This window comes from Peromyscus eremicus, chromosome 3 (genome assembly GCF_949786415.1).
Source record: "Peromyscus eremicus chromosome 3, PerEre_H2_v1, whole genome shotgun sequence".
Classification (NCBI taxonomy): Eukaryota; Metazoa; Chordata; class Mammalia; order Rodentia; family Cricetidae; genus Peromyscus; species Peromyscus eremicus.
Genome location: NC_081418.1, coordinates 21429096 through 21451972, shown reverse-complemented (window position 1 = coordinate 21451972; position 22877 = coordinate 21429096). Strand labels below are relative to the sequence as shown.

General features: G+C 42.5%; 1 protein-coding gene across 2 annotated transcripts; it reads left to right on the top strand.

Moving 5' to 3' along the window:
* Positions 1-3363: 3363 nt before the first annotated feature.
* Positions 3364-22614, top strand: Asns (asparagine synthetase (glutamine-hydrolyzing)). 2 transcript variants are annotated; one of them, XM_059257360.1, is made up of 12 exons: positions 3364-3441; positions 7002-7273; positions 10946-11183; positions 13788-13973; positions 14184-14285; positions 14642-14769; positions 16659-16785; positions 19704-19810; positions 20450-20550; positions 21487-21568; positions 21654-21809; positions 22257-22614. In XM_059257360.1, exons 2-12 carry the CDS (start codon positions 7025-7027, stop codon positions 22464-22466), a joined length of 1686 nt encoding a protein of 561 aa, XP_059113343.1. In that variant the 5' UTR covers positions 3364-3441; positions 7002-7024; the 3' UTR covers positions 22467-22614. The 2 variants fall into 2 exon arrangements, with proteins under 2 accessions (XP_059113343.1, XP_059113341.1); XM_059257358.1 differs by having other exon boundaries at positions 3407-3523.
* The last annotated feature ends 263 nt before the right edge of the window (positions 22615-22877 follow it).

Sequence of the window (22877 nt, the reverse complement as noted above, 5' to 3'; positions counted from 1 at the left end):
GATAGCTGTCACTGAGATTATGTGCTTAATTACCATACATTAGAAAGTTAGGAAATGGGTCCACCTTCAAAAAACCATTGAGAAGAACAAATTTAATCTGTATTTAAAGGAATGTGAAAGAGGTTCTTACAAAAATTGATACTCTCAAGGCCGAACGAGTGTAATATTCCTTGTCGAAAAACAAACCCAGAGGCTTTCCAAGCACTGGCTAAAATCCGAGCTTAGAAAGTTTCACAGTACAATTTTATTGTTTCTCCATTTGCTGCTGATGTTTAGTAAGCTGCAAATTCATTTAAGAGTGTTGTAAAGTATTTATTTTTCTATCAAAGAAATAATAGCACACTACCATGTTTGTGGGGTCAACCTGAAAAATATTATTTTTTGAGGTACTGAAAGGACTCTTTGTGTGTTTTTATGTGTACATGTATATTTGTGTTTGCGTGTGTATGTGCGTGTATATGTATATGTGTGCATGTTTGTGTATATATGTCTATATGTGTGTGTGTGTATATTTGTTTGTGTGTGTAGCCTCAAACTCTCTACGTAAGAGGATAATCTTGAACTCTTGACCTCCCTGCTCCCATCTCCCATGCACTGCAGGCCTTACCACTCACTACCTACAGTCTTCTGAAAGAGGTTTTGAACTTACATGTTCAAAGTCTACTGATCTGTTTGAACTTAATGTGTCAACTTGATGGACACTTTGTGAAGAAATCAGCCTTTGCATAACAGTGCCTTAGATATAAAGACAGATCCTTCTTTATATTGCACAATGAATTGTAGACACTATTTGTACCAGCTCAAGAGTGCTTTTCAAAAAACGTGTTTCGCCCCCAGGGAGTCATAACACATTCCTTTAACCTTAGCATTTGAAAGGCAGAGACAGAGGAACCTTTGTGAGGCCAGCCTGCATACCTGGCTTTTTCTTTTAGGCCACTAACTAGCTCCCAAATCATGACAGAGACTTATTAATAGTTATGAATGCTCGGCCTAGGTTAGGCTGGTTTCTTGCTAGCTTTTATAACCTAACCTGTTTCTCTTCATCTACGTTTTACCTTGGGGCTTTTCACCTTTCTTTCTATGTGTCCTACTCTGTGTCTGCTGGCTGGAGGCTGGCTGGCTGGCACTGGGAGTCTCCCTCTCTTTCTCCTTCGTCCTCTCCTCTCTTCTCTCCAGAGCCTAGATTTCTCCTCCCACTTCTTCTCTCTGCCTGTCAGCCCTGCCTAACCCTTTCTCTGTCCAGCTTTTGGCTGTCCAGCTTTTTATTAGACTAACCAGGTGCCTTAGGCAGGCAAGGTGAAACAGCAACACATCTTTTCATAACGAAACAAATGGAGCCTAAATAAATGTAATACACCTTTACGCAGTTAAAGTAATAGTATACAGCACAAACAAATGTAACACATCTTTACATAGTTAACTATTCCACAACAAGCCTGGTCTACATGACAAGCTCCAAGACAACCAGAGTAGTGGTTTCTCAACCTGTGGGTCTTGACCCCTCTGGGCAGTTGAATGATTTTTCACATGGGTCGCATATCAGATATTTTATATATCAGATATTTACACTACAATGCATAACAGTAGCAAAATTACTGTTTTGAAGTAGCAATGAAAATCAATTTCTCGCTGGGGGTCACCACAGCAAGAGGAACTGTATTAAAGGGTAGCAACATGAGGAAGGTTGAGAACCATTGACATGGAGAGATCCTGTCTCAACAAACAGAAAAACAAAATAAAAACAACTGTTTTAACTCACAGAGGTCTCTCTGTCTTTACCTCCTGCCTGGCTAAACATTTTTTGAAAAGTTATTTGTGTGTGTGTGTGTGTGTGTGTGTGTGTGTGTGTGTGTGTGTGTGTTTGTGTGTGTGTCACAGCTCTTGCGTAGAAGTTAGAAGAATCCACCCTCCACCATTTGAGTGCCATGGGACTCAGGTTGTCAGGCATGGCTTGGCAGCAGACACCTTTATACCCTGAGCCATCTCGTCAGCCCTCAAGTGCTTTTAAATGGGAAGGCTCCCTCCTAAACTCCCAGTGTAGATTATAAATAAGAGAAATATCTAATTTTAGAACAGCATTGCAACATTTAAACAAAACTTGGAAAAGAAAAGATTTAACTCTAAGAGGAAACTTCATGCTTAATAAAAAAAAAATCACAGTAGTTGATGCAGACTTTGCCCTTCTATTAATGTTCCCAGGCTAACCCACCTATTCTGGGTCATTCAAATCCTCAGGTATGCCATAATAAGAGAAGGGTGTAGGAATGTGGATGCTCCTCTTCCAATGGTCCCCAGTGCAAGTATCCCCATAGTGCAGCTATTTTGACCCTCTAAGATGTAGACTGCCTTTCTAGGGGTGAAAAAATGAATTTCTCTCCATGGATACAAAAGCTTTCTCAATTTTTTAGGACATAGATTTTCAGGTCTGGAAAGACACCATTTAGTTTCTATGTTCTTTATTTTAAAGATGAGAACCTAGGAATGGGGGTGTAGGTCAGTGGCAGATGACTTCTGTAACAATGCAAGACCCAGGGGTTCATAACTAGAGCTTTCATACATACATACATAGACGACCCAACAAACTCCACAAAACAAAGAAAAAAAAAAAACTACAAAAAAAATCCCATAAGCAAAAACCAGAATGAATAAAAGACAGTTGTAAGATGCACCAATACTATCATAAGTCACAGTAAAGTTCAAAGAGAAATTCAAGTCCTTTCCTAAAAGTAGTACATCAAAAATTAAATACAACAAGGAGTCAAATTGAATTATCTATGTTTAGAATCCACCCAGTGGTATTCACTCAGCTGGGGAACCAAAAAGGGAAGTCATAAATACAAGCAAGGTCAAAAGCTGGCTACAACCAGGACACAACCACATTTCATGCTTGTCAGCCGGGTATATCCAGGGAAGGAAATTTTCACCCTGCCTGTAAGTAGAGCATAACGAATCCACCTTACACACTTAATCAAAGTGTGTGTGTGTGTGTGTGTGTGTGTGTGTGTGTCCTTCCTATCTGCATTGCAGTCTTGTTATTTCATCAAGTATTTTTGCATCCACATCTATGCATCAGATACTCTGTTAAGGAGTATTGAAGAGTGATGGGCACTGTACTCAACTGATGATGAATTCCCTAAAACATCCTAAGTCCGGAGACTTCTAACTGCCGTTAGAGTAGGTCAGGTAGGTAACCTGAGGTAACCAATGAAGCACTGGGCCCGACCTCTGAGACTATCCTGCACACAGGGTCATAGCACCTAAAAGAACAGAAGCAGGCAGAACATCTTCCTAGCTCTAGGCCCCAGGGTGCCTCTTCGCCTTGGCCTCAGCCCCGCCTGGCGTCGCACGTCAGCACTATGGGCCACACCCCTGCGCACGGGTTGGGTCCTGGCGACATGATGAAACTTCCCGCACGCGTTACAGAAGCCGGGTGGCTATAAGGTAAGAAGCGGTCCTCCGCCCCTCCTGTTGTGGCTGCGCCGCCTCCGCTCCCCCACCTCCGGCTCTGGCCGCTAGTGCACAGGTAAGCGGGACCCCGGTGCTCGGCGCGGTGCGCTCTGCACGCTCGGGAGGCTGGAGGATGCTCTGTCCGCGCGGGCACGCAGGTCCCCGACAGGCGGGTGCTAAGCACACCGGCCCCGCACGGGACAGATGCTGCGGTGCAGCGGGTGCCAGGGCGGGGCGGGCGCGGGGCGATTGTTGCGCACCTGGGACGGAGCGGGGCGCAGAAAGCTCACCCCAGAGCGAAGTGCCTCGTGGAGGCTGGGCCGCTCCAGATAGAGAGGCAACTGTGGTCTTAGTCGGGACACCATAAGTGTTATTATTTTTTTTTTGCTGTATGTCGTCTCAGCCTGGGAAACTTCGGCAATCCGAGGGCCTTGCCTGGGACCAGCTGGAAGCCTGCACAAGACCGGCAGCAGTTGGGCGACCCAGGCTAGTGCTGGGGCCTGGTTGTCACCCTGGACGGAGGCTCGCCCGAGCTCTAGAGCGAGGGTCCCTGGGGTTGACTGTCTGGATCCGGCTTCCCGAGCCCCCATTCACCTAGCTGCCCGGCCCCTCCCCCACGCCAGCACCAGACTTGCGAGACCAGCAGTCCTGCTGAGGAGCGGTCTGTTTAAGGAGACGGGCGGTCAAGCACAGAAAAAGGCAATTAGCATGCTTTTTCTTAGTAATGGGTAGCTATTCACAGGCCTGGCTTCAGATTAATGTAACTTTGAAATACAAGGACAGGTTTTATTTTTCTTGGCCTGTGGCCTACAGTTCTTAACAGTTAACTCTTTTCGTTGATTGATGCCAGCACTATAATATTAATTAGAAGTAAGACTTGCACAAGTCCACAGGTTAATTATTGAGATAAATATTAAGTTATTAAAATAAGGAGATCCAGTGAAGTTTAGGTAGATCATCAGAACAGAATTTCTGTTTGATGCACCCGAAGTGGCGCTGTCCAGCCAGGGAGCCACAGGACACACGCATTTGCAAGCACTGACCTGTAGAAACACTGCCTAGTCTGAACTGAGATGCGTTATTAAGTGTGAATGAAATACATCAGATTTGAATGATTTTGAAAACCGAACTCTTGATGTTTAGGTTGTGACCCTTCCCTTTGACGTCTGAACTATCCCTCTGGCCTGGTTTTAATGATTTAGGGAGAGTAGTGTAAAATATAATTAATTTTGATTATATTGGTTTGATGATTTTGCTTGGGGTGTGCCGTGTTAAGGGACGTTTAAAATTTATTTCAGTGCCTGCTTTTGCCTTGTTAATGTCTATTAGAATTACATACGGCTCACATTCCCTCAGGACAGCACTGCTTTAGAAGTTAACCCGGAAATGTGGGAAACCACAGGAGCAGACAGCAGTGAGGGAAATGAGGCATGCAGGTAGACTTCTCCCTGACCAGAACACCGATTCCAGTCACACACAAAAGAGTTTGAATTTCCGTATTCCTGCTGAGGGAAAGTATTTTAAACTTGTCTTTCCACTTACAAGTGGATGGCATATGTTTTGCATAACAGACAATTCATTAAGGAGCCTTAAGACCCAGGTAAATGCTTTTCTGATGATCACAACTGATTTTGAAAGCTCATTGCAAGCTCACTTTTCTTTTTCCTCCCCCCTTTATTAAACACAGATTCTTTTCTCATACAATATGATTGCAATTCAGTTTCCCTCCCTCTACTCCTCCCAGTTCCTCCACGCCTCCTCTCCCATCTGGATCTACTCCCTCCTGTGTCTCATTAGAAAAAAACTGGCTTCTAAGAGATAACAAAACATAATAAAATAAAATATAATAAGATAAAAACGAAAACCACCATATTGAAATTGGACAACACAAGCCAACAGAAAAATAAAAGCGCTCCAAGAGAAGGTACATGAGTCAGAGACCCACTCGTTTACACATTCAGGAGTCTCATAAATGTACTAAACTGAAAGCTATATATGCAGAGGACCTTGTGCAGACCTGTGTATTCCCTATGCTTGCTGTACCGTCTCTGTGAATTAATATGAATTTTGCTCAGTTGTTTTAGAGGCTCTTGTTCTCTGTCCCCTCTGTCTCCTCTTCCTCTGGGTTCCCTGAGCTCTGAGAGGAGGGATTTGATGGCGACATCTTGGTTAAAGCTGTGTGGCTAACCCACTTTTCATTGGCATTGAGTCAAACACTGTATTAACAGCCACTCCTCCTAAATCTCTGCATTTTCCTGCTGAATGTACAAGCCAATCCCATGGCAGACTATTTGGACAGCTTTGTGGAGGGAACTGCACAGCACTTGACTTCGTCTTCAAGTTGCTTTGCTTGATACCATTTTTTATCGTTTTTATCTGGTTTTGCTCAAAGTGCATCAAAGCTTTGATACAAATGGAATGTTTTGAGGGATTATCCAGAGTGGCTGATGTAAGCAGGTGTAGTTTTAGGGTATTTGTTCCAGATTATGTTGCTGTTTGTTGTGGAGCATTTTAAGGAGATACAGTATTATTTGCTAGTTGGAGACTCTTTATTAAACTATTTAAACTATTTTGAGTTAGCAGTATTCAAATGATACATTTGTAGGCATTACTTGCTTCCTGGCCTACAGGGATCTAAGTTGCCCCTTCCCCAATATTGCTTCATCTCTATGTATTACAACTATTTCACTAACCAATGCAACTTTGAGAAAAATATTCAAGAATATTTTTGTCATTGAGGACATTTTGATACTGAACTTTTCTGTTGTTAAGACAAGATCTCATGTAGCACAGGATGGCCTTGAACTCCTGAGCCACACTGCTTCTACACTCCTCTCTAGTGGTAGGATGATGTAGGATGATGTCCTACAACACCTCGCCATAGCAAATATTCTGTATCCTCAGTCAACTCAAAATACTTGTGAGGTGTCAGATATCAGATGATTATTCTTTATCACATTTAGAGAAATCACTTAGATGTTAAGCTAGAAGTCGTGACATGCTTAAGGAGATGTATTAATACTACATAATAGTGCTTATAAGCTGTTACTTATCCCCTTTATACTTGATCTGCAGAAAGTACAGATAAAGCAAAGGTATTAATTATAGAGGCTTGGGAAGAGGCTGTACTAACATGGAGAACCTCCGACATCTTGGGGTTTTTTGAGATTCTCAACTGGAGAATGCTGAGGTTGGGATCCCTACCTACCTAGCTTGGAGCCAGCCAAGCTTGCCATTGACCTTGGGAGCAATCCTGGGCTGCAGAGACACAATGTGACCTGGAGGTTGTTGGGTGTAACTCGCAACCAAATCCTAAGGTGGAGGAGATGTGGACTTCGGCTGGGTGCTGAGCTTATATATCTGGTTGAACATAAAGGTCATCTGTATTTTTTAATATTTTTAAGCAAATTAAGTCATCCTCATCTGTCTGCCAACCTAATGGAAAATTGCTGTAGATAAAGATGGTTTGTGTCCAACTTTTGCAGAGACTTGTGTAAGTCTCTGGAATCAAGAGTTGGTTCCTGACTGTGACCCCACTGTACTTTTCTCCACAGAGTGCCTGCAGCTCTCCTGCAGCATGTGTGGCATCTGGGCCCTCTTCGGCAGCGATGACTGCCTTTCCGTGCAGTGTCTGAGTGCTATGAAGATTGCGCACAGGGGGCCAGATGCCTTTCGCTTTGAGAATGTCAATGGATACACCAACTGCTGCTTTGGATTTCACCGGTTGGCTGTGGTTGACCCCCTGTTTGGAATGCAGCCAATAAGAGTGAGGAAATACCCTTATCTGTGGCTCTGTTACAATGGTGAAATCTACAACCACAAGGCGGTAAGCGGGACGGAGCCGGGGGTGGCTGTCTATAAATAAACCTCAGATGTGGTGGTTAGGATGTTCATATTCTGTGTCATGCTTCTTGCTCTGTTAACTTTTTTCTATGTTCTTACCTCATGTGCTCTGGTCATGTAGGTCACTGACACAGAGAGGTAAAATGACTTGGATTTTAAAAATGAGACAAAAATGAAGATGTCAACTCAATTTTTTTTCTATTACAAGTTTTAATATTTGTTGGGGCTGTGTTGTATTCTGTGTTAGGTGACAGAGCTCCAGCAGTGAAGAAGATGGTTAAGTCTTTCCTGCAATGGAGCTTGTTCTCTTAAGAGACAAGGTCACTGTTTATAGTGAACTTTCTGGAAGAGCAGATGTAGAAGTGATGCGTGTGGGAGAGCTGTTTGCAGGAAACTTGAATCGGGACCGTGTCCTGAGGAAGGGAGACTTAAAGGGAGACCTAATAGACAGAGAACACCAGGCAAGGCTGGGAAGAGTGTTCCCATGGAGGGGGACAGTGTGTGTACAGGTCCTGGAGCAGGAAGCAGTCTGGGATAGAAGGAGTGAGTAGGTGAAATGTGGGGCTGGGAGTCAAGACGGTGGTCAGTCTTACACTGCCAGAAGGGGGCGTATCATTCCAAGGGGGAGCAGCAATTGAGGACTTAAAGGAGGGATAAACTTGAAAAGTTGGGAGATGATGATATTTGTAGCATTATATAATACGGCCACTGAGAAATTGACTGCAATTCCACACTTAGTAGGAGCCAAACGGTAGAAAGGTGGCTGGAGGCAGTGAAGTATGTTAAGTAAGACTTGGCACTATTAAAGTTGGAACAACTTTCTACTCTGGTGCCTTAGAACAGAAGTGGGTGAGGGGATAGAAATGTTGATTCTGGAAGCCAGACATGATAAGAATCCCCCAATCCAGGATTATTTGACTAGTTTTTCATAAGGAAAAAAATTAAATCTGTAACTTAAGAGCTTGCATGAGTATAATTCCTTGCTATATTTGCAAGCTCATTAACCCCTTCCTCAACCTTTAATTGCTTCAGAGCAATGTGCATGAAAATTGATAATTATTAATATCTGACTGTATTTATTTTACCTCTCTCCAGGCCTGCACATTCTTTTTAGGGTGAATTATTCTAGTATGGTACATCATAATTTTTTTTCTCTAAACTATATAACCATTTCTCGCCTAAGGATTAGGACATTCTCCTAGCTAACATCAACAGCAAACTTAAGACTCTATAACATCTAACATCCAATTCACGTTTAAGTTCCCCAAGTGCCTCTAGAATATATTTAACAATGTTTATTTTTTGTTTTGCTTTGCTTTTTTGGGGGTGTGTGTGTGCATCTGCATGCATGCACATATCTTTTTGTTTTAGGGCAGATTTTCGTCAAGGTTTAGGCATTTGGTTATGATGTTTCTTGGTAAAATTTGAAATCTCTGTGCCTAGCCTTCACTGGTAGGCTTTCCTAGCTGCCTCTTGGTTAATCTCATTCCTGAACAATAGTTTTTATTTGCCGGTTTGCTTGCTTGTAGGAATACTTTCAAAGTAGAGTTCTTAGCTGAGCCTTTATCCACTTAGCAAATATACCTTTATTAAAGCCCTCTACATACAAACTAAATACTTGGAGATGATATGGTAAAGAGGAAAGCTAAGAGTGGAGGGAAGGAGTGAGGTGAGAGGGATTCGGGTATCATTAAGTCAGGCTAGTACATGAGAATGCTCGGTTGCACTCGGCCAGCATTGCCCTGCATCTCCCTGAAGTGAGGTTAGGAAAAATACCCTGGTTTATTTTGACAGTACTGCTCCTTGTTAATTTTGTTAAGAAGCTAAAAGTTAACATCTTAAAAACATCCTTTTAAAATTAGGTAACGTTATATGGTATACTTGCAAAGACTTTCTGCCTTTTCTATCGAACATCTAAATTTATATGCCAATGAGACAGCTAGAAATTTGTCTAAGAGTAGAATGAGCAGATTTAATCTTATGTATTTTCAGAAATGCAGCATCCAAGTTCCGTCTCCACCCCCTGCTTGGATGATAACAGGAAATAGGATCTGCTGGTCTAGGAGACAACAAAGACAGACCCCTCCCCGGGGGGTGGGGCTACAACACGTCACATGCCAGTGGAACTTAGGAAGGTGGCAGGATACAGGTGCAGTATAGGAGCATCATTTCAGGAGTTAGAATTAGTACTTGGGAACTATTCATCAAGGGACACTCCCTTTTGAATAAATTACTTTTGGAAAAGAGAGTGGAAGTGATGGTAATTATTTTCAAATGATGTAGGGTCTTTCCACCCAGGGGGTAGGTTTCCAAACCCACCTCCTTGAGCTAGGATTACCCTGGTAGTCCCTTAGTTGGGAAGAGTGGCCAGATGGTAGCGTTGTAGAGGCAGCCAAAGCCCATGTTTTGACAGTTGTGCAGGCTTTACACAAAGAACCACATGTTGGGGATGGAGAAACCTGAGGCATAGTTAACAGGTAGTAATGTGCATTTCAATTTCCTTGGGAATTGTGAATCCTTGTGAAAAACACAGTGCAAGTCTGAAGTGGGGATGCGAGGGCTTTGTGGTAGCATTGGTGGTATGCTCGTGTGGTAGAAAGTCCCAGAATTGGGACACAGCTCAAGCCTTTTCACTTTGCTGGAGGTGACAGTCAATGACGGCTCATTGCTGTTCCTGTGGGACGTATGAACTGGTGATAAAGCCCATGGTCGTTTTGTCTGTCCCTGAGAAGTAGCTTTAATGTCGCCACTGCCCAGGAAGGTCTGGATGATGTTCACTCCTGGGGACCAGCAGCTTGTTCACTCCTGGGGACCAGCAGCTTGGGTTTGGACTGTGTCCTTGTGAAGGAATCATTTATCCGGGCAGCAAGGAGTGGTGACTAGTTTTGTCCTTTTCCTTTACATTTTCAAGGTAGGTCTTTGAGGATGAGCTAGGAGAACCTCAGCTGATTCTGTGTCTCAAACCAAAAGCTAACAGTTGCTGACTGTGTCATGGGTAAGGACATTCCAACAAACTGTTCTAGTCCTTATCCATACGTCTGCTTGTATTCTACCTTCAAAGATCGGAGCACAGATTCATGGAAAATGTTTGGGAGAAAACTGTGTCTATATTGAACATGTCCATGTTTTTACATTATGCATAATATTGCATAACAATTACACCTAAAGCATGTTGTATTAACTATTCTAAATCTAGAAATGATATAAGTATACAGGAGGATATGGGTAGATTATATGTAAATAGTACTCCATTTTATAAAAGGCACTAAACCACCTGCAGATTATTGTTTGTCGGCTGGAGTCCTGGAAGCAAAGGATGACTGCATATGGAAATGTGCATGTTAAACTACATAGTGTGAACCATGGTGTATAACACACTTGGACCCTTTCATGTGTCCCTGCTCTGGTGCCTTCCCACGGTATCCTGTCTATCAGAATGCAATCTTTATTGTTTTGGGTTCAGCCTTTGTGGTGGAGAATTTACAGAATTTTGAGTTGAGACAAGGTAGAGTTTGATAATGCTATGTTGTTGTTGTTGTTGTTGTTGTTTTCAATCCTCCAAGCACATGAACTGATTATAGAACACAGAATTGCTGAATCAGGATTATTAGTGGATACATAGGATACTAACATTTTGTGTGCTCTGTTTCCTTAGCTACAGCAACGTTTTGAATTTGACTATCAGACCAATGTGGATGGTGAGATTATCCTGCATCTCTACGACAAAGGCGGTATCGAGCAAACCATTTGTATGTTGGATGGGGTGTTCGCGTTTATCCTACTGGACACTGCCAACAAAAAAGTATTTCTGGGCAGAGATACCTATGGAGTCAGGCCCTTGTTTAAAGCCATGACTGAAGATGGATTTCTGGCTGTGTGTTCAGAAGCTAAAGGTAATAATGGAGTTTTACTATTCTGGGTTTCCGTTTCTTCCTGGATCATATTAAAAATCCTATAGATGTCAATAAAATCACTAGTAGATGGATACTCAGTGTGAAGAGGATTTGAAATCCTAGCCACTTCTCTCTTTGTGTATGTGTGTACTCATGCATGCATGTGCACATGTAGAGGCCAGAGACTCACACTGGGTGTCTTCTGTCGCTTCACCTTAATGTTTGGTTTTTATTTGTTTGTTTGTTTGTTTTTCGTTTTGTCTCACTATGTAACCCTAACTGTCCTGGAACTCACTATGCAGACCAGGATAGCCTAGAACTCAAGATCCACCTGCCTCTGCCCCTTGAGTACTAGGATTAAAGGCACACACCACCATGCCTGGCTCCATCTTAATTTTTGAGGCAGAGTCTTTAGCTGTCCTTAGAGCTCACTGATGTCAATGATTTAGCCAAATTGGCTAGTCACTAGACTCCAAGACTCCACCTGTCTGCCCTGCCCTGCTCTGCCTGTGCTGGAGTTAGAGATGCAGAACATTGCTACCAGGCTTTGTGTGGGTACCAAGGATCTGAACGCAGGTCCTCATGCTTGCTTGGCAAGCACTTTATTGACCAGGTATTTCTGCAGCCCCTGACTCTTCTGGCCACCAGGAGGTGAGCAAGTTTCTTCTGCATGCCGAGTAGTTCTGCCATGGTTTACAGATAGAGCCAAGTGACCATGGACTTGGTCATTGTGACCCAAATGCTTAAGCTAAAACAACTATTTCCTTTAAAATATTTTATCTTGGGTATTTTTTCATAGCAACAGATACCTTGTGAACACACATAGCATTTTCTGGCAGCAAATGTGGTAATCATCTTTTGTCTCAACTAGATGGCAGGTTTTCTATAATGTATCTTTGCCATTTCTTGAATCCTTTGCCACTTAGTTATCAGATTTAACATTGCTTGAAACGAGAATCTTGGTCTGTTAAAGGACCCTTAGCACACTAACTACAGTTTGGGTATTAGTCGATGCTTTGTTTGGTCTATCAACAAGCAGCATAGGGCATTGTGCATCAGTTACCTAGAGTCCTGTTGGGGAGACCTGGCAAGGGAACACAAAGCTTCTACTGGCTATCCTTTGGACTCTTAGACCTAATGGTCCCTTGATAGGGAACTGTAATCTCACCAATGGTTTACTCTCTGAAGTTCAGATGTTTTCTGCATCCTTAACTCTGTCCTTTTCCAGACTGTCGTAGTTACCTTTCTATTACTATGATAAGATGCATGACCAAGGCAAAAGTTCATTTGGGGCTCATAGATTCAGAGAGTTAGAGTCTATGACATCATGATGGGGCAGCATGGCAGCAGGCAGGCAGTGGCTGAGGGCTCACATCTTGATCCATAAACATGAGGCAGAGAGAGCTAACTGGGAATGATGTGGGCTTTTGAAACCTCAAAGTCCACCTCTAATGACATACCTCTAACAGGGCCATACCTCTTAACGCTTCCCCAACAGTCCTATCCACTGGGGACCAAGTATTCAAACATGAGCCTACAGGGGCCATTCTCTTTTGAACCGCCACATCAATTGAATGATCTCACCTGGAGTGCTGCATCCTTTCTCAGTCTTGTAAAGCATCTCATTGTAGTTCTCTGCTTAAGGCCCATCAGTGGCCTGCATCCTCTACAGGCGTGGGCGGCATTTGAGCTCTGCCAGCTAGTGAGAACACTGGCTTTCTTTGGCCTCTAACTTCTGTGTATGTGGACTGGGTTCAGAAACTCATAGTAAATTATAACAAGTCTCTGTGTAGATGGGTGTTAACTATTGACAGCAAACATTGGCTTTTGTGTCTGATGATGGTGTCAGGGTAGCTACTGCCTGCAAGAACTGCCTGAAGAAGCTTAAGTTATATGGCTTTCTCACACACATATGGCAGCTATAAGGGAGAGGTGCCAGCTTCTGAGTACCTGATGGTGGGTCATTTGGCTTGTTAAAGGCATGGGAACCATGGGTCTTTACAAAAAAATGCCTCAGTGATGACAAATGCTTAGCAAGATATCACGACATTAACATTTTGATTTCTCTATTTTCTCGGGTTTATATCTCTTCATGTTTGCTTTCTGGTAGAAAGTAGACTTTCCCTTTAAAATGTTTTATTCTTCGAACATTTTATAGGCATCTAAACAATGGGTTCCCTTGATCAGAAATTTCAGCTAGGGAAAGGAGGTAGATGCTGAAGACTTAAAGGTAGCAGGGTCATTCAGTGCGGGAGAGGACCTTCTCAGAAAATGTTACTGTAACAACTGGACAAACGGGTTAAAAAGTGAAGTCTGGCATCTTTATCTCACACTGCATTCAGAAATTATCTTGAAGTGGATCAAATCATTTTCCCATTGCATCAAATAACTGCAAGTCCATGAAGTTGGTGTCCTGTCTCTGTGCCACTCTGACCTCTTCAGTAAGCAGAGGAGGGTTTCGGTTACTTCCTCTCCCACTGTTTGGCTTGTATAGTGGACATATACGTGTATTTAAAGGGGGAAATAGGAATTTGAGGATATTATCCAACCGTAAAGGCTGCAGAGAGGAACTCAGTTGCACACGTTACTGTTTTGCATCTGTAGGGCTCGTTTCGTTGAAGCACTCCACAACTCCCTTCTTAAAAGTGGAGCCCTTTCTTCCTGGACACTACGAAGTTTTGGATTTAAAGCCAAACGGCAAAGTTGCATCTGTGGAAATGGTGAAATACCATCACTGTAGGGATGAACCGCTGCACGCCTTCTATGACAGCGTGGAGAAACTCTTCCCAGGTGACTGACGCCCACGCCCTGAACGCACACGATCCATTGGCCCCATTTGAATGATTTTGATTCTCAGATGTTTCCTTTTTGATGGGAAGTGGTGGGAGCTCCTTGGGTGATGGCCATCATGGTGGTATAGGGGACTGCATGCCTCACCTCAGCTAGCTCAGCCTGAGCTTCTCTGGGGCTGGCTGTTTCATTTACTTTCTGTGTTGACAGGCTTCGAGTTAGAAACGGTGAAGAGCAATCTGCGTATCCTGTTTGACAATGCTGTCAGGAAACGCTTGATGACGGACCGGAGGATTGGTTGCCTTTTATCAGGTGACGTCCATTTAAAGAAACATTCTGTCTTGTTGGTATTTAAATGAAATGATTTGTAGCTGGCCCTCACTTTATTGTAGATGTGTTTATAGGCTGTATTTGTTAGTATAAGAGCTGGTTGGTACACATTTCATAATCCTGTGTACTGATTTTTTAAGCCACCTTAGATACAGTTACCATTGTAGGGGCCAGTAAAATGTATGTGTTATATTCTTCACTTAATCAAGTTGATTTCAGTTTATAAAACTTGGAGATCTTAAGAGTGAAACTCTCAGCCAGACTTTTAGCGGATGTGTAACCGCCTTTGCCCTGTCTTATGGAGGCATGTAACCATCGAGCTTGTTCTTGTGACACAGGCGGCCTGGACTCCAGCTTGGTTGCCGCCTCCCTGCTGAAGCAACTCAAGGAGGCACAAGTGCAGTATCCTCTGCAGACATTTGCGATTGGCATGGAAGACAGCCCCGATCTCCTGGCCGCTAGGAAGGTACCTTGTAACTTGCCCATTGTGTGTTTAGAACTTAGTCCTGTTCTTAGACTCAAAATCAAGTTGAAGTTGGCCTAGTTTGCTTGCTGTTACTGTGATAAAGGCAACTTGGGAAGGAAAGGGCTTATTTGGTTTACATACTCCGAGGCACAGTCCGTTGAGGGACTCCAAGGTGGAGACTAGAGGCAGAAACCTGTAGGCAGGAACTGAAGCAGAGACCATGGAAGAGCGCTGTGTGCTCCTCCTGGCTCCAGATTCCTACCTATAGTTCCGACTGTGAGGTGCTGCCTTGGTGATGGACTGTGACTCAGAGTATATGAATGAAATAAAGTCTTTCCTCCCCGGGTTGTTTCATGGTCTTTATCATAGCCATAGAGAAGAATCTAGGGTAGAAATTTGCAGTGATGGACCTGACCCACTTTTGGGGAGGATTATGGAAGGCATTTGGAGCTTTGGAGTGTCCAGAGTTTAATGTGCTAAGATGGAAACTTGGAAGAAAACTCTAACACCTGTGCACATCATGGGGGTCTGGTGTGTGACGTTTCAGAGGGAAGGTTTTATGATACGTGGAAATAAGGATCTGTGGTTCTGGTGAGCTGAGGCTGAAGAATGAGTTGTGATGAGACCCACACCTCCTGGGTGAAAATCTTCCTGAGACAATAGCGTTTTTTCTGTTTCTGCTGCTGACCCTGGTCATTATTTTGGGTTTTTGAGACAGTGTTTCTCTGTGTAGCCCTGGCTGTCTTGGAACTCGCTCTGTAGACCAAGCTGGCCTTGAACTCAGAGATCAACCGTGTGCCACCACTGCCCGGCTCACTTGAGTGCTTTTATCCACAGTGTCCCAAAGAATCTCCAAAGACTAAGTGGTTATAGTTTTCTTCTGAAAGTGAAGGTGTGGTCAGTGTTAATACTGCAGGCTTTGAAGTCGGCTTGATGGTTTCGAGTCCTGATTCCATTGTGCAAGTCTTCCCTTTCTTTACAGCAGTATTTACAGTAACATGATTTACAATAGTGTGTGTGTGTGTGTGTGTGTGTGTGTGTGTGTGTGTGTGTGTGTGTGAGACAGGATCTTACATTTAGTTCAATCAGGGCTGGAACTCACTATATGATCTAGGCTGGCTGTCAACTCATAGCAATCATTTGGCTTCAGCCTCCCAAGTAGAATTTCCTCGCCTTGCAGGATTTCAGGCATGAGCCACCACACAGCTTGTAGTGGGATAGTTTTAAAGTAAAAGTATGTATTCATAGGAAGTGTGTGATGTAGAACCTAGTGTGTAGTAAGCACTTTGGTAAGTATGAGCTATAATTTTATTTTCTATAAAACAATACTTTCAGAACTGTAGGCAGAGTGAAACTTGTACTCACAACTCAGTGTGCAGATCAGGTTCTTACTCTGGAAAGGCCTAGAATGGCTGAGAAATAATCCCAACAAATAGGCTTATACTGGAAGACAGACAAAGAAAGTAGAAGACTGTTTGGGTAGGACCAACATGCTGGATATAAAATTAGGCCTTTCAGCTCAGCAAAAAGTGTGTTTAAAAGGGGACCATGTTGGACTAGAGAGAAATGAGATAGGTTAGGTAAAGTAGAGGCGAGAGGTACACTGATTGGGAACCTGGACTGTTAGGTTATAGCTTTGATTTGGAAAGAGCTGGTAGATTTATTTCTTGTGGTTGAGTAGGGATGAGGGCCAGACAGAGGCATGTGGCAGGGCTTAGTTAGCATGTGGTGGCCTGCATTGCATCTTGCCATGGCATTCTGGAGAGACCTTCAGCCTTTCGCTTTATTTCTTTTCACCATGTTAATTCAGGATTCCTTGAGAAGAACTGACCTGCTTCACTTTCAAAAGTACTTCTTTAACAAGGATATGGATTTTTCTTCACAATCAGGTGGCAAATTATATTGGAAGTGAGCATCATGAAGTCCTTTTTAATTCTGAAGAAGGCATTCAGGCCCTGGATGAAGTCATATTTGCCTTGGAAACTTACGACATTACGACAGTTCGAGCATCTGTAGGTAAGGGATTTTGTAGTGAAAAGAGTTTTAATACTGAAAAAGGAGAAGGTTTAAAATGATTTCAGTTTAAGAAAGATTGTGTAAATATGAATCCAAGCAAATTTCTTATATAGCTATTAATATTATATTCTTAAGACAATTTAAGAATGTCCTAAATTTTTTTTCAACTGGAGAAAGTCCTTTTAATGAATATAACCAGATCTTTGGAATGTTGAATTTACAAGTCAGCTCTGCCTACAATCTTCAAGAATGCTTCATAAAAATAAATAACAGCTCACGTTTACTAAGTACTACATACTACATGCTACATTCTGTCTCCCACACATAATATGAGTTATTTATGGTTACTTCAAAACATCATACTGGTATGATGGTTCAGCACCCAAGAGACTGAGCAGGAGGGCTGCTGCACCCTTGGCATTTATGGCATCACTATAGAATGGATCCATATTTTAGATCCCTTTTCCCCCATTTTCTCTGTACGGAGTATCTTGGATGGTATAGTTGGGCCACAATACTTAACCTTATCCTTTAGTTTCACCAACCAAAGTTTGAAAACACTGAGAGCAATATTGTGTATTACTGAATGTGTGCAGACTTTACTGCTGGCATTATTCTAAGCAATGCAGTCTAGCAACTGTTTACATAGCATTTATACTGTATCAGGTACTGTATGTAATCTAGAAGTGATTTAAGGTATAAGAACAGTTCACAGGTGTTTCAGGTTCAGACTTCAGCAATGATGCAAGTGCCTCAGTATGGTGAGTTTTTGTTTCTTAGTGCATATAAAGACTGTGGCTACAGTGTACTGTAAAGACTGTGGCTACAGTGTACTGTGGCCTACTGAGTGCCTTGACTTAGGCCTACCTTATTGCTGTTGCTGTCTAAACCATGGGAAAATGATGCAGTGTATTTGCTCTTTGCAGGATTGCTAGTCTTATAATTTCTAAGAAATGGACTTCCTCTGAGGCATAAAGCTGTCTTAGTTAGGGTTTCTATTGCTGTGAAGTGACACCATGACCATGCCAATGCTTATAAAGGAAAAACATTTAAGGGGTGGCTTCCATCTTCAGAAGTTTAGTTCATTATTGTCATGCTGCAACATGTTGGCGTACAGGCAGACATGGTGCTGGAGAAGGAGCTGAGAGTCCTGTATCTTGACTCCCAGGCAACAGAAAGTGGTCTGAGTCACATTGAGCAGAGAAGCTTGAGCAAAGGAGACCTCAAAGCCCACCCCTACAGTGACACACTTCCTCCAATAAGTCCACACCTACTTCAGCAAGGCCATACTTCCTAATAGTGTCACTCCCTATGAGCTTATGAGAGCCAATTCCATGCAAAGTACCATAAAAGCCAAACACTAAAATGAGATATGCCTGTATATGTGTATAGGTTATGTGCAAACATTATCATTTTATAAGAAGTTGAGGTATCTGAAGATTTGGGTAATTGAAGGGAGGTCTCAGAACCAATCCCAAGTGAAATCTGAGGGAGGACTGGTTTGTTGTTGTTGTTTTGATTTTTTTTTTTCAAGACAGTATCTCTGTGTAGCCTTGGCTGTCCTGGAACTCACTCTGTAGGCCAAGTTAGCCTCAGACTCACAAGGTCCACATACTTCTGCCTCCTGAATGCTGGAATTAAAAGTGTGTGCCACCATCACCCATCTGGGAACACTGTTTTTTATAAAATGGAGAAATAGATCTATATACTATAATACATTTTCCTTAAGGAGTTCTCACGTAGATGTATTGTAAATACTCTGTCACACAGCTTACCAATTACTAGTTATTATTGTCATGTAACAGATACTAGTTTTAGCTGGTGAACACATTCTGAGATTAGAAGTGGATCACAAATCAAATAGACTCAATGTTGTTGAGCCCTTAAAATGCTACTAGCTGAGTAGACCTTTTTTAAAACTCACTTTGGAGTACAATAAGCTACCTTAGTATTATAATGATTTGGCTTTTTGAAACATAGTAAAAGAAGTACATTTGTAACATGTCTGTGACTGAATTTTCATGGTGTGGAGGCATTTTTATACTAAGAAGGATAAAAATGAGATTAAGAGAGATGTGGAATGGGTGACAAGCAAAAACATGTTGCAGTACCATACAGAGCCTTAATCAAATGTGGAATTTGGAAGTGAGAACTGATAATGGAAAAGAATAAAATAATTAAAACTAAGTGATTTCCATTAGTCAGTCCATTTTTCTGTCACTATAATGGATAATCCCCAGTGAATGACTTTTTAAAAATGAGTTTTTTGTTTTTTTAACTCAGAATTTTGTAGGCTGAAAGGCCAGCAGCATGGCACTTGGGTGGGGCGGCATCAAGGAGCCACCCATGAGGGGGATATTTTGTAATGAGATGAGAGACCGAAGAATAGAGAGGGTTCTGTTTTAAACAATTGACTGAGGAGAACTTGTTTGATTTCCTCTGGGAACTGTCTTAATGCCTTCTAAGCTAAGATTCTTGAGTAGCCAAGTAACCCCAAGCAGGCTTTACACACCACTTCTCGGTTCACGTGGACCACACCGCCAACGTGAGTCCTTGGGATCCAAAGCATTGCACTGCCTAAGCGCTTACCTTTCTGTAGTAATGTTACTATGAAGCCATTGCATTTAGGTATTTGAGTGGTTCAGTTTAGCAAAATTTTGAGGTAGAAAGTCTTGCTCTAAGAACATAATTTTGGAGCCTGTTTATAAAATATTACAGTGGTTTCCAGGCTATTTTATTGCCTAAGTTGGATTGACTGCATGTAGATGGCTTCTAAGTATTTATGTGATCATTTTGGAAGCTGCTTATATTAACTCAAAGTCCGACAAGACACTCCAGCCTGCAGTTTTTCCTGAAAGCGAAGGAAAGGCTTTCTAGAAGACATACTGACATCAATGCTAATTTCTCTTCCATTTAAGGTATGTATTTAATTTCCAAGTATATTCGGAAGAACACAGACAGCGTGGTCATCTTCTCGGGAGAAGGGTCAGATGAACTTACACAGGGCTACATATATTTCCACAAGGTGAGCACTCTGGAGAGAAAAGATGTCCAGGCTGAGTTCAGAAAAGTCAGAGTCACTTGACTGTTTCTATACTGTCTTTGTGATGAGTACCATTTGTGTGTGTGTGTGTGTGTGTATCTGAATTGATGGTGTCTGTTTCTTTCAGGAGAAAGAAGTCTCAATAGTATCAGAAACTTTTCATTCTTAAAATTAGAAATGAGAATTGCTGTATTTATTTATTTATGTTGCCACCCCCCCATCCCCCGCTGCCACCCCCACCCCCGAAACAGGTGTTCACTATGTAGCTCTGGCTATCCTCAAACTCACTGAGATCCACCTGCCTCTGCTTCTCAAGTGCTGGGATTAATGGCATGCACCACCAGGCCCAGCTGCTTTTGTTTGTTTTTTTTTTTAAATTCCTATGGAATCATCACTGTTGCCCTAGGCATCCATCTTATTTGTTGCCACGCTAAGCGCTTTGGAGGGTGGAGGGGTCTGTCTTATAAAACATTGTTGGACTCTGAAGTCATCCAGTCCTATCCCTTACCTTGTTACATTTTCCATCTTACTCATGACTTGTTTTAAACGTAAAAGGGAAAGATAAAGGCTGCCTGTGTGCCAAAGCAAAGGCACTCACCTTTGTTTTTATTTACTAAATAGGCTCCTTCTCCCGAGAAGGCGGAGGAGGAAAGTGAGCGGCTGCTGAAGGAACTCTACCTGTTCGATGTTCTCCGTGCTGACCGCACTACTGCTGCCCATGGGTAACTTTATAGTCAGCGGTAAAACGGAGGGAGATGGGGGCGGGAGGACATGGGGACTTAAAGTGAGATCAGTTGCTTATGTTTTGTTTTGTTTCTTTTCGGTTGGCTGCAAAGTATGATTTTTTAGCTAAACTTATCCCTAAAGAACTGGGCTATGGGCCTGGATACTATCATCGGGGTGAGGAGAGATCATCTTCTGAGGATGTGTCAGGAAGGTTTTGTGTCATTAAATCATAACAGTAATGTACCTTATGTGAACTAGAGGGAAGGCTGCAGCTGCTATTTCTAAGCATTTTAGACAGAATCGCAAGTTGTAAGTAGCAACCTAGCCAGTCCTAAGCACCTGCCCTGCCTCTTTGATGTGTCCATGAGGGGTCAGGGAATGAGGATGCATGCGGTATGATGAGATTGTATACTAAAAATAAGTTTCTTTGGCGCAATTTCTTCTTGGCTAGAGTTTTCACATTTAACTGGGCTTGTTGAAGAATAGAAGACCCTTATTGTGCACAATAAACACCTGTCATTCACTATATTAGTTTCTTCTACCGAATCATAATTCAGTTGAGTGGGCTGGAATCACAAGTATTACCTGTCTGCTTACCCTGACCAGAGTCACGGGGACTCTGTACACATGATATTGTATTTGCGTACATCTTCATGATGAGGCCACTCATGATTCTTAACTCTTCTGCTCTTAGAGAAACAGTTAATTTTTCACAGGCACAGAAGGAAAGAAATAGCTCCAAACAGGACCCTCCCTAGATGCTGGTTTTATTTTGAGTACAGACTTCAGTGTGTATCCAGTTGTGCAGAGTGGCCATTAGGAGGCTGAAATAGGACTCTGTAATTTGTGTTACTCAGTCTGGTACAGTTGCTGGGATACACATGCCCACTGCTGACTAGCTTTCTGGTTGATTGTCTTCTGTTTTCCCCAAGTCTCGAACTGAGAGTCCCGTTTCTGGATCACCGGTTTTCCTCCTATTACCTGTCTCTGCCACCAGAAATGAGAATTCCAAAAGTAGGTAAATCAGCTCTGCATAAAACCCCCAAAGCCGTTGGCTTCACTGGTGACTTCACTGACCTTCCCTTTGTGTTCATGTCAGAATGGGATAGAAAAACATCTCCTGAGAGAGACATTTGAGGACTCCAACCTGCTACCCAAAGAGATTCTCTGGAGACCAAAAGAAGCCTTCAGTGATGGGATCACCTCAGTCAAGAACTCCTGGTTCAAGATTTTACAAGACTATGTGGAACATCAGGTCTGTCTTCAAAGATATTTGCTGGAACAATATCATTTAGTAGAGACCTGGGATCTCTGATTTGTATTTAGTTTGAATAGTGGTGTCTGTAAGAGTCACAGTTCCTACAAAGAGCACCTGCTTTATAAGCATTACATAAGAATTAAGGAAAATGAACTCGTATCGATAAGAAGTAGAGAGGACACTTAGTAGTCATCACTGACCCTTTTGCATGTGTCTGGGTATCCTGGGTACAAATAAATAAAACACTGAGCCTCCAAATACAAAATATGCATGAGAATTTTTAAGACGTCACTGCATCTGTTTATTATGTCTTGTTTCAGCATTTTACTAAATGATGAGTGACTTAAAGGGTCTTGTTAACTTATAGGATGCCTTAACTTTAGTCTGGTCTGTATCAGAGCAAATACAAATAAAAATGTGTTCTCTTCTGAATTTATCTTATAGGTTGATGATGCAATGATGGCAGCGGCAGCCCAGAAGTTTCCCTTCAATACTCCCAAAACTAAAGAAGGCTATTACTACCGCCAGATCTTTGAACGCCATTACCCAGGCCGGGCTGATTGGCTGACCCATTATTGGATGCCCAAGTGGATCAATGCCACCGACCCTTCTGCCCGCACACTCACCCATTATAAGTCAGCTGCCAAAGCTTAGCTGCTCTCTAAACTCTAGTGTGAAAGTAAGTGTTCCTTCTGACTCTGAAGGTAGAGACATTGAGGCAAACACAGAAATAATACAAATCAACCATCAACCGCTCAGGCTTACAAAGGCATGGAAAGAAATAAAAATATTACATTTAAAATGCCTTCTGGTGGTAGATGCTAATACAGCCTCATTAGAGGCAACTGGGGACAGGGTGGCGTTTGCTGCCATGTGGGTGACAATGATTTGAGCTAAAGGGAGGGCATAGGATCTTCACAGCTCAGTTCTGCCTACGTTCCTAACGGCTGGCTAGGCAGACAGGGATGTGAGTCCTCTGAGAATTCATGGCAGTTCTGCTTTATAGGACAGGAACTCAGTTTCTGCTTTCTTGCATTGTGTTAATATCCCCTCTGAAGACTCGTG

Coding starts and splice junctions, on each gene's coding strand:
- Asns (XM_059257360.1), top strand. CDS start 7,025: ATGTGTGGCATCTGGGCCCTCTTCGGCAGCGATGACTGCCTTTCCGTG. Junction 11,184..13,787: donor TGTGTGTTCAGAAGCTAAAG/GTAATAATGGAG, acceptor TTGCATCTGTAG/GGCTCGTTTCGTTGAAGCAC. Junction 19,811..20,449: donor GCTACATATATTTCCACAAG/GTGAGCACTCTG, acceptor TTTACTAAATAG/GCTCCTTCTCCCGAGAAGGC.